Source organism: Rhagoletis zephyria, unplaced genomic scaffold (genome assembly GCF_001687245.7).
Source record: "Rhagoletis zephyria isolate East Lansing unplaced genomic scaffold, Rhagoletis_zephyria_1.1 Rzeph_scaffold_01862, whole genome shotgun sequence".
Classification (NCBI taxonomy): Eukaryota; Metazoa; Arthropoda; class Insecta; order Diptera; family Tephritidae; genus Rhagoletis; species Rhagoletis zephyria.
The window spans coordinates 28,104-43,711 of NW_016158946.1; the positions used below are offsets into that span (position 1 = coordinate 28,104).

The window sequence follows — 15,608 nt, forward strand, 5'->3', positions numbered from 1 at the left end:
TACTCCACACGGCCTTAGAGTCGATTCAAGGTTGGACTGCACTCCATATTTTGGTCCAAGTAGCAGTAGCTTCGAGGAACTTGCAAATGCTTAATTCTGAAAGTGCTATTAAAAAAAAATACACAAACATATCTGTGAGCATAATAACAGGTCTGGGAATCTGCGAGTTCTCCGACGCTATGCCAAGGAAACCTGCTTTGAAAGAAAATTCAATGTCAAAATTGCAGACCGAGATGTCTGGTCAAATGGATTATCTTAGTACACTGGTACGCAGACAGATCAAAGATGGATGGCACAACACGAGCGGGTTTCTTTAGACCTGGCACCAAATTTTCTATTGCAATTGGTACTTGGACCTCGGCAGTAAGTACTGGACAGAAGTTGGAGGTCTTAGAGAGTCCAGAACTATTGGTTATCCTTTTGATGGGAAAGATATAAATCTCTTGACCAGAGTCAAAATCAAGTTTCTGTTGCATACATTACAATGAGACGAGTCTTGCGAAATTTGGGAGATTCTACAGAGAATTTGCGGAACACATTTGCGACGGCGAGTCTCGAAGAAGATGGGATAATAAACTATATGACCCTTACCAGGATATGGACATTTTAAGATGCAGAGGCTCCGCCTGCTTGGTCTTGTGTTACGAATGGACAAAAACGTCAAAGTTAACACAGGAAAAATAAGTCGAAGGCGCCCCTGCAATGTCAAGGCCAACAGAGAAAGACTTGGCATTTCCTAATACGGCACTGTTAAACTCCTTTGCTTTCATAATCATAACCCTTAATCAGGAGAATTCTTCTTTCTGTGTTGCCAAAGAAGAGGGATAGGTCACGCCTTCTGGTGTCAAGGCAATGTAAAATTATTTGTGCATTTGCAAGGTGTAAGCACGAAAAATTAAATAGTAAATATCTAAAAAAAAACTATTAATAAGTAGACCCCCCGGCACAAGCCGCTTTAAGTTTCATAAAAATCCTAGTATATCTTGAGAAAAATTAAATAGTTCATGCTAAAGATGTCAACCCAAAATATTACGCGTTTATGTAGGAATCGCTTCCGTAGTTGGCATTAGGAAACCCAAATTTCTTTAATTGAGAGGGAATTGGAGAGAATTTTTCTTACTGCATAGCATGGTGCATCGCAAAAATATATGGATGCGCAGTATGTGCGGGATCGCAGCCATTACAACTCTCCAATTTGAGCGCTCATACATACTTTTCGAAATCAACCCTGCATATTGTTGCTAGCTGAATTAGTAATGTCAGTGGAAAAGTACATCGATGTTTTTTTTTGATTCGATGCATCGAAATGTACATCGGTATTTTTCGATGCATCGATTTGCATAGAATTTTTTAGATAAAATTTCACAAGAAAATGTGTTATTAGTAAAATTGTAGAAAATTTTAAATAAATCACTGCAACTTAGCTAATTATGTTTCTACTGGAACTTTTTTAATCCATTTAAATTTTTGGGTCAAATTCATACCCCCTTTTTGTACAATTGAAAAACTGGAATGACGTTTCGATACCAGAGATGTCAATTAAAAGAAATAAAACATCTATGCATCGTATACTATTTAGACATCGAGTGGAAATTTTTCGATGTATCGATGTTTTTCCGACATCACTAACCTTAATCAGCTGGTTGCGAAACATACCCATTGGTTTTGATAAACTTCTTTTACAAACGAAAATAAAGAAAAATTTTGGGAATCTGGTTAAAGAGGCGACTGTTCATCAATTTCTGCGATTATTTTTGTTTTATACATTATCTTTCGTGAATGCAGCTCAAAGTGATAAGATCCCTGTTATGGCATTAAAAGTAATTTCGCTATTTTTCGCATGTTATCTGCAATTGTTGCTGCATCAGCAATATCCAAATTTGGTTGCTGGCGAAAGTGTTGCAAGTACAACGTCATCATTGCCAAACAATGGCTCTAATATTCCCATAATAAAGTATCAAATTACAAATACGCCTAATGTCGGCGAGAGGTTACTTCAGGATGTGATAAATGGAACTACAGGCAAAGAAACTGGTGATAAAGTGCAGAGTCGCAAAATAACAAACACGGAAAATGTACCAAAACCGACAGAAATGCAAGACTCCTTAAAGGGAGATATTGTTGCACCGGCATTATCAATAAATTCCAATAGAACCGGTCCAAATTTAGTTGAGATCGCACCAAGTATAGTTGTAGATATGAATACCCTTCAATCTAATAGATCAAATTCAATTAAGTATAATGCCACTAAAAGTGACAACATTACTACAGGTAATCAAAACCATACCAATGAAGGCATTTACATAAATTCCACAAAATCTTTGAATCCAACAAGCGTGGTAAACAAAACTATAACAACTACACTTGCACCCGCAGCTGCCAAAAATGATGTTGTTGCGCAAACTGGTAATGATACCCTCGAAGTAAGATCTACAAAAAGCACAATCACAAACACTACAACTACGACCAAAATAATGCCAACAACGACCAAAACAAAACCAACAACAACAACCACTACCACGCCGAAACCCAAAAAACCAAGCATAACATTTGGATTAGGCGATTTTCCACATTTGCCAGGAGAACCATTCGTTAACAATAAAAAGCCAGAATCATCTAGCTCTAAATTGCCAGAATTAAGCGAGCCTGTCGTACTACCGGATGCGCAGCCATCACAAGAATTAAACAACGGATTCAATTATCACAGCAGCCGCGATATTATTGTACCTATTATGACAGTCCTCTTCACAATACCTTTGGCAATAGGAGTGGTAATTACCACTTATCGTCGCTTCCGCGATTGTTGGTCAACGCGACATTATCGCCGAATGGATTTCTTGGTCGATGGCATGTACAACGATTGACAACTGATTACCGAAGAATGTACCGATGATGCGGTGCAGAAGTATGATACGGGGGCAGAAGTTGAAAACGCTGTAGACGTTGCTCAGCAATTAATGCAGTAGCGCACAATTATAACAATTTAAAGAAGTTGTAGTATTTTTCAGAGTGAGATTCACTATAAGTTTATACGAATTTTCAATGTACTTTAAACATATTGATGCGTGTACTATATATTTCAGAAAAAATTTTAAATTGCTTTAATTGTCTTACACTTAATGAATGCATTTAATTTATATGTGAAAAAGAAAAATGTCACACTTAAGAGCATATTATATCTAGATTTCAAAATTTGTATGTGGCCAAATTTTGTTCGTAAGATCTTTTCTATAGAATTATGGTACATACTCGTAATTGCGGATATTGAATTTTATTACGAAAATCAATGATATACATAGTAATACAAATCATAAGTTCTAAGGATATTTTGCAAAGCAAACTCTCATGTAATCATTTTATTTATGTATGTACGTGTAGTACTCAAACCTTGCAATTATTATAAAAAAAAACATTTTTTTTTTTAAGCTTGAAAACTGAAAAGGCATTTCCATGTAATTCAATTGAAAGAAGCATTTATGCAAAGTATGAACAACCGTTATCGATTCGCCACTTCTATGTCCGCTATGTTTGAGTTCCGGTCGCTGATAGGGAATTTACATGAGGCGATTTCTCAGGCGATTTTTAATTGAATGCAACAATCGCCTGGTGTAAACGGCCTTTCAACTAATCGCTTCCAATGAAGTTGGTCGGCTGCCTACTTTCGTTCAGCTTTTGGTTCAACTAATCGCCTGTGAAAGTTGAATCATGTAAATTCCCTATAAGCGAAAAATTTTGCATCTGAGGGCAACAACAAAGTTAGCTAGCGAGTTTGGTCATTGAGTTCGTTCGTTTCGCCACTAACTAACTGTTGGCGAATCGATGACGGCTAATATATACTTTGAACGTTAGATAAGCTAGATATACCTATTTTTCCAAATGACCCACATTATTTGAAAATTTAGACTTTAAATTAGGCTTCCATATACTCCCAATTTCATTGTTTTTCGGAATCAAAATAATATTGTAATCATTTCTATTTATACGACAATAATTTTAGAAATTAAATTTTAATACATACATACCTACATATGTATGTATTTATTCAAGTAATATTAAAGCAATGGCATACATATACTTCTATGTATGTACATATGACCATTACAAATTAAATGTAACAAAAAATGCGTTTTTAGGCTCAAAAGTGTTCGATTATAATATTTTTTTTTAGATTTTGTTTAACCAATTTATTGATGTTTTTTATCCATATACATAATTTTGAAATAACAAATTAAAACTCTATGGATTAAACTCTGAGTTAAGCATGAATTTAACTTACAGTAAAAAAAAAATAAAATAAAATAATAATATACATCGAACACCATCACGCAAAAGTTTGTTACGTTTAATTTGCAATGGCTACATCTGAATGTTGGTACGTTATTTGAGAAATTGTAGATTTGACAGTGCCTTATAATATGTAGTAATTGGCGTTTTTTCATTTAGGAAAGAAAAACATAAGTCCAAAGGTGAATTTGCCTTGATAAGTCCATTAAAAATATAAAAGCAAACATATATGTATATGTATATATCTGTTGTCATATGGAATAGTAGCTGAATTCGGGAGGCTGGCTTTAGTATAATGTGCCTTTGAAGAGCTCTTGGCAAATATACATGAAAATAATAGTTCTGATGTTAGTAAGTTAATATTCTGTCATCAATCACATTGTACTAAAGCCAGCCTCCCGACTTACAGCTACTACTATTTCATATGACCAAAGATATGTATGTATTTCAGTTACTCATGAAATCAAAGAATATATGAGGTGTATGTACATACACGTGCATGTACATAATATGGCTTATGTATAAATAAATAAAAACGTAAAAATATGTGTATTTAAAATTATTAAGACTTACATACGTAGTATATTCATGTACTTTAAAAATACCGGCTGAATAAAACAAAAATAAAAATTAAATCCTTATTTTAAATATTTTGAACTTAAGATATTATTTTGTATACCTGAGCGCACTTGTGCACAAAGGTTTTATGACTTTGTTCGCATAACGGTTGTTCGCATAGGGCATTCTTCAACCAAATTCTGAGACAGGTTTCCCACGACAGTCGGGTCTACGTAACCGGAACGACCCAGATTTATATCTGGCCAAGGTCTGTTACTCCAGCAATACTCCCCAAAAAGTCTTTGGGGAATTTGTATGCTGCTACAACAACAACAACAACAGGGTGTTTTCCAATAAAATTCTGAAATAGGGCGTTCTGCAACCAAATTTTGAAGTAGGGCGTTGCTGCCATCGATATGTATGTATATGTATACGAAAACAGCGATAAATTAGTATCTTCAGAAGTAATTTCACTCATAATTTATATTTGCAATAATTTTTTGCAATTAATGAGGCTATCTTAAATTTTTGGAAAATGGATGTTGCACCGAAACTCAGATATCTCAATAACGAAGGACGCTTATTTACTTCAAGTTAATATTCAAAACAATATCTTAACAAATAATAAGATTACTATAGATTTTTGGAAAATGGGGATGACATAGAGTATCGGTCATATCCTTAGCATCCCACTTTCAAAATGATACTGTTTTCCACTTACAGTCAGTCAATAAAGTTTAGGTACAGCGAATTTTTTACAATGCGGGCAACTATTTTTTATATATTTTATTTTTCGATAATTTTTTATAAAAATATGGTTAATTCTACAACAAAAAAAAAACAAAAAATTAGAGTTCCAAACCTTGTGCAAAATTAAAGAAAATTTTGCAAAATTTCATTCAAATATTTCACTTTTTATTTTCTCTAGAAAAAAGTTGAGTATGCAGTTTTTTAGCCCATTCAATTTTAGTATAACAAAGTGCAAGTTTGAGGTACCTGGGACTTATCATTGATTTATAGCAATTTATTTTGTTGATGGTGTCGCTCATTTTCTCCATATAAAATAATGTTTGATACATTTTTTATATGGAAAAAATGTGCGACACCTTCAACGAAAAATAAAATATAAATAAATAAAAAGTGCAATATTTGAATGAAATTTTGCAGAATTTTCTTTAATTTTGCACAAGGTTTGGAACTTTGAATTTTGGGTTTTTTGTTGTAGAATTAACCATATTTTTATAAAAAATTCGCGAAAAATAAAATATTTAAAAAATAGTTGCCCATATTGTAAAAATTCGCTGTACCTAAACTTTATTGACTGACTGTATGTTTATTTATTTATTTTTCATTTAATTTTCAAATAAAATACAGTTTATTCTGTAACAAAACCCATAAAAATCCAAGTTTAAAACTTTGTAGAAAACTAAAAAACCCCATTTTCAACCTAATTTCAAACTTTGGAGTATTGATTAAATTTTAGTGCAAGTTTAAAGTGGCTAAAAATTATCGTTGATTTTTTTTTATTTTAACGAATACATATGTAAACAGAATTTATTTGTATAAGGAAGAAGACCGCAACACCTTCGGCAAAAAATTTTAATGGTCAATAAAACTGTATATTCAAATAAATTCTAACACTTCTGAGAAAAAAGTTTGATATTTTGACGAATTTTTTTTTTTAATTTTTTTAGTTTTCTACAAAGTTTTAAACTTGGTTTTGTTAGAAAATGAACTATAGCTTAATTGAAAATTCTTAAAAATAAATAAACATAAGTTGCAAACAGTGTCACTTTGAAATTGGGGTGCTAATGATATGACCGATACCTTACATAGCTATGGTCAATGATAGCACCAATGTTCAAAATTATGTTGTTTGCTACTTACGTTTATTTATTTGTTTTCAATAATTTTAATTTAAAATATTCAATCTATTAACGGAAAGCTTCCATATAAAAAAATTAACTCGATTTTCGGAAGAGATATGTATTTTCACAAGTTTTGGCTATTTTTCTTTGTTTAAAAAATGTTTATTATTTATGTAAATATAGCAAACTAAAAAACCATGTAAATAAAAATTTCAAACTTTATAGAACATTTATAAAAAATTGCATCCAAATTTAAAACTTTTTGATCAGGATTTTTAGAATGTATGTAGTTTTGTAGCGTGCTTAATTTAGTAGGTATAGTAAAGTGCACGTTTGAAAAGGCTAGGACTTAACATTGATTTTTAGCAATTTTTGCTGACGCAGTTTCTTCCATAAAAAGTATGTTCGGCATTTTTTTTTCAGCAACACCTACCACAAAAAAAATCCAAAAATCAACGTTAAGTCCTAGCTACTAAAAATTACACCTCGTTATAATAAAATTGAATGGGCTACTGAATACTCAGAATATTTCTTAGAAATCTAATTAAAATCTAATAAAAATTTGTATGAAACTTTGTCGAATTTTTGCTAATTTTTGTACGAAGTATGAAATTTTTACTTAGATGGTGTTTGTTAGATAACGAGCTACACTTTCATACAAAAAAAAATAAAAAATAACCGTTAAATAAACAAAAGGGAAATAGCCGAATACTGCTAAAATGTATGTTTCCTATTTATATTTTCGCAACTGTAGGAATTATATAGGGGCATACGGTGAACAAAAAATACGAATTTGTGATCCAGTGTTATCACTCCTCTTAAAGACATTGCCAATACACATGCAAATACATACATACATACGTACATCATTCTAAAGATGCAATCATTAAACTGCATACTCGTATGCAGTCAAAGCGAAATGATCGACAGCAAAGGTTGCTACTTTGACTCAGGGTGAAGACCGCAGGGTGGTCTGGCGCTTGTTTTCTTAACTCTGTTGTTTTCTGCTTGTCAAATGTGGCATGTGTTTATGTATTTACACCTTCGCACCAAAACATTTCCCAACACACTGCGCCACTCCATCAAAAAATTACTCCAATGTTGGCCAAATAACACGTCTACTCATAGCCTGAATAACCAACCATAGGCATTACAGTGGCAAAATAAGGCGTTCGAGTGGATTGGTGAGGCAGTACATTAACAGCTCAATAGAAAATCGAGATATCCATGTACTAAATCGTAATGCAAATATACACACCTACATACATATATACGTGTTCGACAAAAACGAACATCTAAAAATACATGAATATACTTGTAGATACATACATACGTATGTATTTAGGATTAAAAGTTTACATTAGAAATTTATTAAAACAGCAGAAAAATCGCACCAACTAGTTGGTGGTTATTTTGTTTGTAAAAAATTATAAACAAAAGCGTGTAGCCGAAATTTGCTGGAAAACATTTTCCAGCGTGAGACAGCACTATGTAGGTACATCAATTGGGAAATAAACCTAGAAGAACAGAAAAAAACATGTCTAGTCGTTCAGTACAATTACTGTATATTGTATGAATGTATATTTATATATGTGCATTGTAAGTATATGCAAAAAAGCAGAGTATAATTTTGAAATTTCTTCGCGCTTTCCAATTTTTGTTTGACTCAGTTTAGTTGGCTTTTCTAGCTCCTAACGTTTAGAGCTTCTATCTACCAGACGCGTTCAGCCTTTTATATTAAACTAAATTTTTGAAAAAAAAAACGCGATCGCATACTTTGAATTTTTATAAATTGTGTGTGTTTCAAAGCTAAAAAATTGCATAACTTAAACAAAATGAATACTGCGCCTACGCAACATCGCACACGGGCGAATCCAGTATCTTCGCATGCCATCGTATATCCAACAACGGATGTACGATTACCAACCGTGCAAGGATCGCGCGTCTACCAGGGATTGAAAACATGTATGTATGTTTTACCTGCGTATGTGTAGGCACCGCCAAACAGACGTTAGCGACATTTTTTTTTTCAAAATTATCTTTTTGATGCAAGAATCTTCCTAGAGCATCCAGATGTATTTCTGCATCCAAAATAAAATTTTGAAAATGACGGCTACGTCTGTTTGGCGGTTAGGGCTCGATATGGTGAATCAAAAAAAAAATCGCATTTTATGTAATTTGGTCCTGTGCCAATCAGTAGAAGAGTTCTATGATGAAAAAAAACTTTTTACTATAGTGAGAAAATTTTACATTTCTGCTGTGCCAATTCGTAACTTTTTACTGCTGGAAATTTTCGACAGTTGCTCTGGTACGAAAGAAGTTGAGCCATTAAAATGCATCGTTTCTTCTGCATCTGGTGAATTACAGCTACGACAAAAAGTGTTGTGTTCCAGTCCTAGTCTTGCAGCATGGATTCCCACGGCACAGTGCCCTGTGTAAACGGCAGTTAGTCGAGATAGATCCCCCCTGTTTAATTTGATAAGAAAATACAGTACGTTTTGCGCAGTAGGTGGGCCAAAGACTCCTGCAGACCACCCCACAGGATTATAGGTCATTCCACCCATTGTTAGCCACCTTTTCCAGTGCTGAGAGGTGCGGCCCTTGATATAGCTCAGAGGCACTAGAACCTCCTCTGCCTTTGAGATATCCAGAGCCGACCCATTCATGGCCAGTTCGTCAGCCATCTCGTTGCCATGAATTCTGCTGTCTTTTAGCCCTTTTAGGTAAGCATGCTGTCCAGTAGACAATTCTCGGTTGCTTAATTTTGAACGAATGTGCATGTCCAGTAGTCACTCGAACGTTTTCAGTGCAAAAGACGAGAGACTGCTTGGTCTGAAATCCTTAGGCACCGTATGCCCTCTCTTGCCTACCTTGGGAATGAAAACTACTTTAACACTTTGCCAAGTAGGCGGAACATAGTTGAGTTGCTGACGGCTTACTTGCATTTCTGTAACGATGGTCAAAATAATTTAGTAAAGCCTGTTTACAAAATTAGTTATACCGAATACGGTTCGGTTCTCAATATAATCCTTCACCTTATACGAGTCGTTTGAAACTTGTTAACCCTCCTACACTTGCCAGTCAGGGAAATTCTTGGTAAAATTTTTATGATTAAATTACTGATAGGCTCAATTCTAAGAAGTTGGAATTTTTAATAAAAAAAGTAACCAAAAATGTTATGTTAAAAAATATTGTGAATACATATTTAAATAAAAATTGACTCACTCAGTTTTGAACGCCAGTGTACATACTCGTACACATAAATGTAATAAAAAATTGTTTACATTAACAGAAACTTAAAATAAAATTAAAATAATTTAAAGTAAACAAATTACGATGCTATTTATGTATGTAGTACTAAATTAATATGTACATACCTACATACATACATATATGTACATATACAGCCTACCTACATTTTTGATAAAATAGAGATGCTGCCTAAAACGCATAACTAGAAAGGTGTTGCTTATATGTATGTAGGGCCCGGATTTCTATGCGCTAAAAAACCGAAATTATGCGCATATAGTGTGCACTAAAAACTGAAAAATATGCACTAAAAACAAAAAATATGCAAAAAGACTTCTCGAATTTGTTTAGCATTTTTTTTTTCATTTACTTTTCATACTTTATTACAAGTTTATAATTAACACAAGGATATATTGTAATTTTTAGTGCCACGAAAGACTCGAGATTAATTAAATATATATCTAAAATTTTAAAATATGTATGTATTAAAAAAAAATAAGTACTTAAAAGTAAAAAAAAATTATTTACAATAAATTAAAAATATCTATTTAATCATATATAATTAATTAATAATATATTTAACAAGTATCGTGCAGCAACTTTGGGTGAAATACCTTCAGCGCCTTTGCTGATTATACCACATAGAGCCCTAACCGCCAAAGCGACATATTTTTCAAAAATTTTCTTTTTGATGCAGAAATGCACGTAGATCATCTAAAAGATGATATATGGCGCTGCGTCAGTGACATTAAAATAATTTTCGACGAAATCATCAAATGCTCTTGCAATTGTGGAGTGATTCGTCCGTTCTAGACAAACGGCGTGTAATAAAAAATACAATTAAATATGCTTTTTTGACAAAATATGCCTATATATGCATTGAACGGAAAATATTTAAGAATATGCACTAAAAAATCGATGCCATCTTAACACAAAACTGTATAGAAATCCGGGCCCTACTTATATTTAGTCTACGTAATACCTTTTTAATTTGCTCGTAATGTAATAGCTAGCAGCCTTTGTATAGCTGTACTGAATTTCTTCGATTGAATTTAACAATTCTTGGAACATCGTGGAATATGATTATTAGCTCTTTATGTTTAACGTTCATATTGTTTGGCAATTAAACGCTTTCATGAAATAGTTCATTTTCTTTGTTAAGACTACGTGGCTTTGACCATTTGACGAGAGACTGCTTCTTTAAACAATCAGGAAAGATCGGAAGAAATATTCACACATACTCATATTCACACATGTATGTGTAAATGTGCGCATTTTTTAAATAAACAGCAATCAGCTTTCGCAATTTTACCGACAAATAGTGTTTCAGAGATAAATAAACACTTGAATCGCCCGCAAAGTGCATTGTACGGAGAACATTATTTAACTTGCCCACAGGCATTCATATGTTTGCACGTATGTATGTATGCATGTACATATATAGTATGGATATAAGTATGAACAAAATGTTGAACATAATTGCTATGCAGAATATTTATTAGTTTTTTAACTATCTACTTGCGTTATTTATGAGTTTTTCTTTAGGAAACTTCATTATTATGTAAACACAAAAGGTTAATAAAGCGGGTCCAGAAATGTTATTTATATGTATATATATGTATGTATGTATGTATGTACAAACACCCCCGAATTTAAATTAAGTTTTGCAATGCAATTTCGATATAGTCGTTCTTCTGGATATCAGTTTAGTTTTGCCCATTTTCACCACCAACCAACCTTTGACCAAGAACAGCTTGGGTCCTAAGTTTCGTTAGGATATCTCAATATGTATGTATGTACTTGAATACCGTGTATCTCTTTTGATTCGGAACCGCTCTTACTCCCTTCGTGTTTTGCTAGTGCAAATATTTTCAAATTTATGTAAATGATTTCCGGCAATTTTTGAAAATGCATTTATATGTTGCTAAAATCACTAACTCGTTCGGCATTTTCATGCGCCATTAAATCACGTAGATTCGCCGACAAACGAAGCAATAAACTCAATAGTTGTTCATGTACATACTCATATAGAAAATTCGTTTTTAATTTTCGTGCAGTGGCCAAGCAAACTCGTGTAATACGGACTTTTTTTCAAGTGAGGGATGCAATTAAATTGTTTTAAAATACATGCATATGAATACATAAATGCTCGTATTGTATTGCACTATTATGCAAAGAAACTAAAAAAGTTTTGTAAATATTTTAAAGACTACACATTAGGGTGATTATTATTTAATAAGTTGACTTTTACCATATATCTATATACATATACAATACGCGAGGGCATCTGTGTCAAAAGGTCTCGGACTAAAACTAGTCAACTGTGTAAAAATAAAAATTCGCTCAGAACGAGAGAGTAACACTGAAAAGTACGGGATCGCTTTCTACCAAAAAATGGTAGCTCCTAACAACTTCAACATAACCTCCAAATTTTGGTTGTAAATTGTTTCTTATTTTGCATGTAAACACACTCAGCTCACACATGTCAATAACCAAGAATACTTTCAAATTCATTAGAATCCAGAATAGTAAAAAGTTTTCAAAAGTTATCAAAAACTAACAAGTTTTGGAGTTCATGCGTCCAAAAAACTTGCAAAGTAGGGGAAATTGAGGTAGCAAAAGTACAGTTTTCTAGGAGGAGAACCCTATTTAAATATAAAATAAGAAATGAAATTCTGAGGTTGTTCACTGCCTGGTTATCAGGTTATCTGGCTGAAAGTTATTATTGTGTAGTGTATTTTATTGTTGTAAACCGAATAAAAAATATAACCACATAACGTGATAACCAGGCAGGTGTGAACAACCTCACTGTTTTATAAGGAAATTTCTACGAATAAACCACAAATTTATCAGCTGTTCATGAAACTTGCAAATTGTTACTGAGGGCGAATTCTCAGAAATTAAGATACTGGAGAGTTGCTGGCAAGTTTCTGGATAATTTTTACATGAACAAACCTATTAGCAGAGTGCACTTTTCTTTTGTTTGCAATATGGTCGTCAAACACACTACAGCTGATCGTTTGACACATTTACCAGGATTTACCAGCAAAAAATCTTTGAACTAAAATTAGTAGGTTTGTTCGTCGAAAATCCAGCAAGAATTATCCAACACTCAAAATATCAGAGAGTAGGAAAACATTTTCTCAAATTCTCTCTCATGTTGAGAAACTTGCAAATTTCTGCACGAACGCAAATTTGCAGGAATTTGCAAGTTTCCCTGCCAGCTGGCGTCCACGGTTGCATTTCAAACATAAACATTTTTTATAGAATTTTTAAAATTCTTTCGGATGGCCAAAAACAGGATATACATGTATATTTCTTGTTGTTCTGACTTTCTTTAACATACATTTCAATTTCTTCATCGTACTAGCTGTCGGGTTTCTTAAATCGACTCTGGTTGCAATTGCATTCCGATAGCGAATACCATTTTTTTCAGCCGAATTAAGTTAAATTAATTATATCAACAATTATTTACTTTCGTTTTTCATAAAAAAAATCGCTCGTGTTTATAAATTTTTAAATTTAACGAACTAATTTATTCAAATTATTGTAGACAAAAATGCAACCATGCGCCACAACCACATGTTTTTCGTGTTTCCAAATTCTTGCTGGCAAAATTTTTTCCAGCAAGAATTTGCAACATCTCTCCAAGAGAACTGTCACTTTGCTCTCACAATTTTTGAGTGTTGGATAATTTTTTGGTCTGCACGAACGCGATTTGGGCAAAAATCGTGATAATTCGTACAAATTCGTACAAATTTTTTGCTCGACGAACAAACCTAGTTACTTCTGACAGATACGAACTTATTTCTCCTTTTTTTGTTCTCTCAATTGTCAGGGAACCGAGTACGGGATCGACTTCCATTAAAATCTGACTAGTTCTGACTAGTTCTGACTATTTCTGACTAGTCCACGTTTTAAAAATGAAAGTGAAACATTTTTAGAAAAGGTAAGGTGGTTGATAAAAATAAATAGCAATTCTGTTAGAAAAATAACATTCACAATTTTTCAAAATTTCCCGTTCTGTGAAAATTCTTGACCAATCATTTATTACACTGCAGGAACGCTAAAATGCCACAAAAAACACCGAGTGGTAACTTAATTTTAGGTAGTTGATTACGGATCTGTTTGCATTATAAGTGAAGAAAATCAAACTTTAGCACGTAAAATGTTACTCATACGCCATGTACGAGTATGGCCATGTAAATACATATGTACATGGCGTATGAGTAACTTTATTTCCTGCTCATACTTCATCCAAAAAGTCATTACACATTTTCCTTTGACCATTCACAATTTTTTTATTTAACCATCGATTTTCTTCATTGGTAGCTTGCTTTTTTGTGAAAGAACAGGCTTTAATACAAATGAAAAAATTTATAAAAAAACCTGTTATTACAAGCTTTTATTATGTTTCAGCTGTGTGTAATCAAATCTAGCAATCAATTTTTAACCAACATTCCGATGAGCTAGAGACTTGAAACTTTAAACCTAGCTCAAAACCGAAGGGCTATGCAATATGAAAGATGAATTAATCCGCTAGGTGGCGCCGGTGTCGAGATATTGGAAAACCCTGTATTTATGGACCGATATGGTTCATATTTGGAATCTATGTAGAATACCTACATGAAAAGAAGTAGCTCCACCAAAAATTTAACCCGCTAGGTGGCGCAGGAGGCAGGAGTCGAGACATTTGGAAAACCCGTATTTATGGTCCGATTTGTTTCATTTTTACAATGTATATTACTTAAATGAAAACAAATAACTCCACAAAAAAATTAGTCGATAGGTGGTGCGGGGGCGATTTTTTTATGAACCTTGTTACTTGTTTTTTTTTATTTTTTTTCTATTAAAATCTGAATTTATTTTTCATAAAAAGGTCAATATCTTGGGAAAATTACCTGATCTAGAAAAGCAGAATACAGATTCGTAATCTACGACTCGAAGTTAAGTTTACGTGTTTCGGCGATTTTTTATGTCATTCCAAAACATGAGAATTTCCCAACAATGTGTAAAAATTATTTATTCCAGGCATTTTCTAATAGGAATTTTACTAAATTTTGGCAAAGTTTACATAAAAAAAAAAAAATTAAAAATGTTGGTTTTTTTGCAAGACAGCTTCTGTTGACTTAAATAACACCCTAATGCATCTTTCAAAACAGCGTACTCAATTCAGTTTATTAGCTATTTGTGTTGAATTAAAGTTTCTATTAACGTCAAATTAAAATCCATTTTCAAGTTTACTGCATTTTTACAAAGTAATTAAGAATATATTCTTAATCGTTCGAGCTGTTAAAAAGTTCAATTAAACGCACTTAAAAACTTAGAGATAAATGCTATTTTAAAGCAAATAATTGGTAGTCATGGCAGACGCCAAAGAAGTTCGCTGTATTGTACCAATCGTGTGACTACAAAGAAAACTGTCGTTCCAATTTTTTTATTTTGTACCAATAGCCCCAAAATAAAAAATGTACAAATTTACCAATCGTGCGACACTGCCTTAAAAGCCTCAAATAATCGAGATGGACAAATGAATATATGCGCAGGTGAAAAAAGAAATCGATTAAGCCAAGTCCGTCCGTAAAGCTAACTGACTGAAAATACATACCAAGATTTTTATTTGTAGATCATTGCAAAGTCGTGATTTTG

General features: G+C 32.9%; 1 protein-coding gene across 1 annotated transcript; it reads left to right on the forward strand.

The window, feature by feature from the left end:
• The first annotated feature begins 1,402 nt into the window (after window positions 1-1,402).
• LOC108365398 (uncharacterized) lies at window positions 1,403-3,538 on the forward strand. Its single transcript, XM_017619406.1, has one exon. It carries the CDS (start codon window positions 1,533-1,535, stop codon window positions 2,862-2,864), a length of 1,332 nt encoding a protein of 443 aa, XP_017474895.1. The 5' UTR covers window positions 1,403-1,532; the 3' UTR covers window positions 2,865-3,538.
• Window positions 3,539-15,608: the final 12,070 nt, after the last annotated feature.

What these genes read in the sequence shown, in the direction of transcription:
- LOC108365398 (XM_017619406.1), top strand. Translation starts at nt 1,533, where the DNA reads ATGTCAATTAAAAGAAATAAAACATCTATGCATCGTATACTATTTAGA.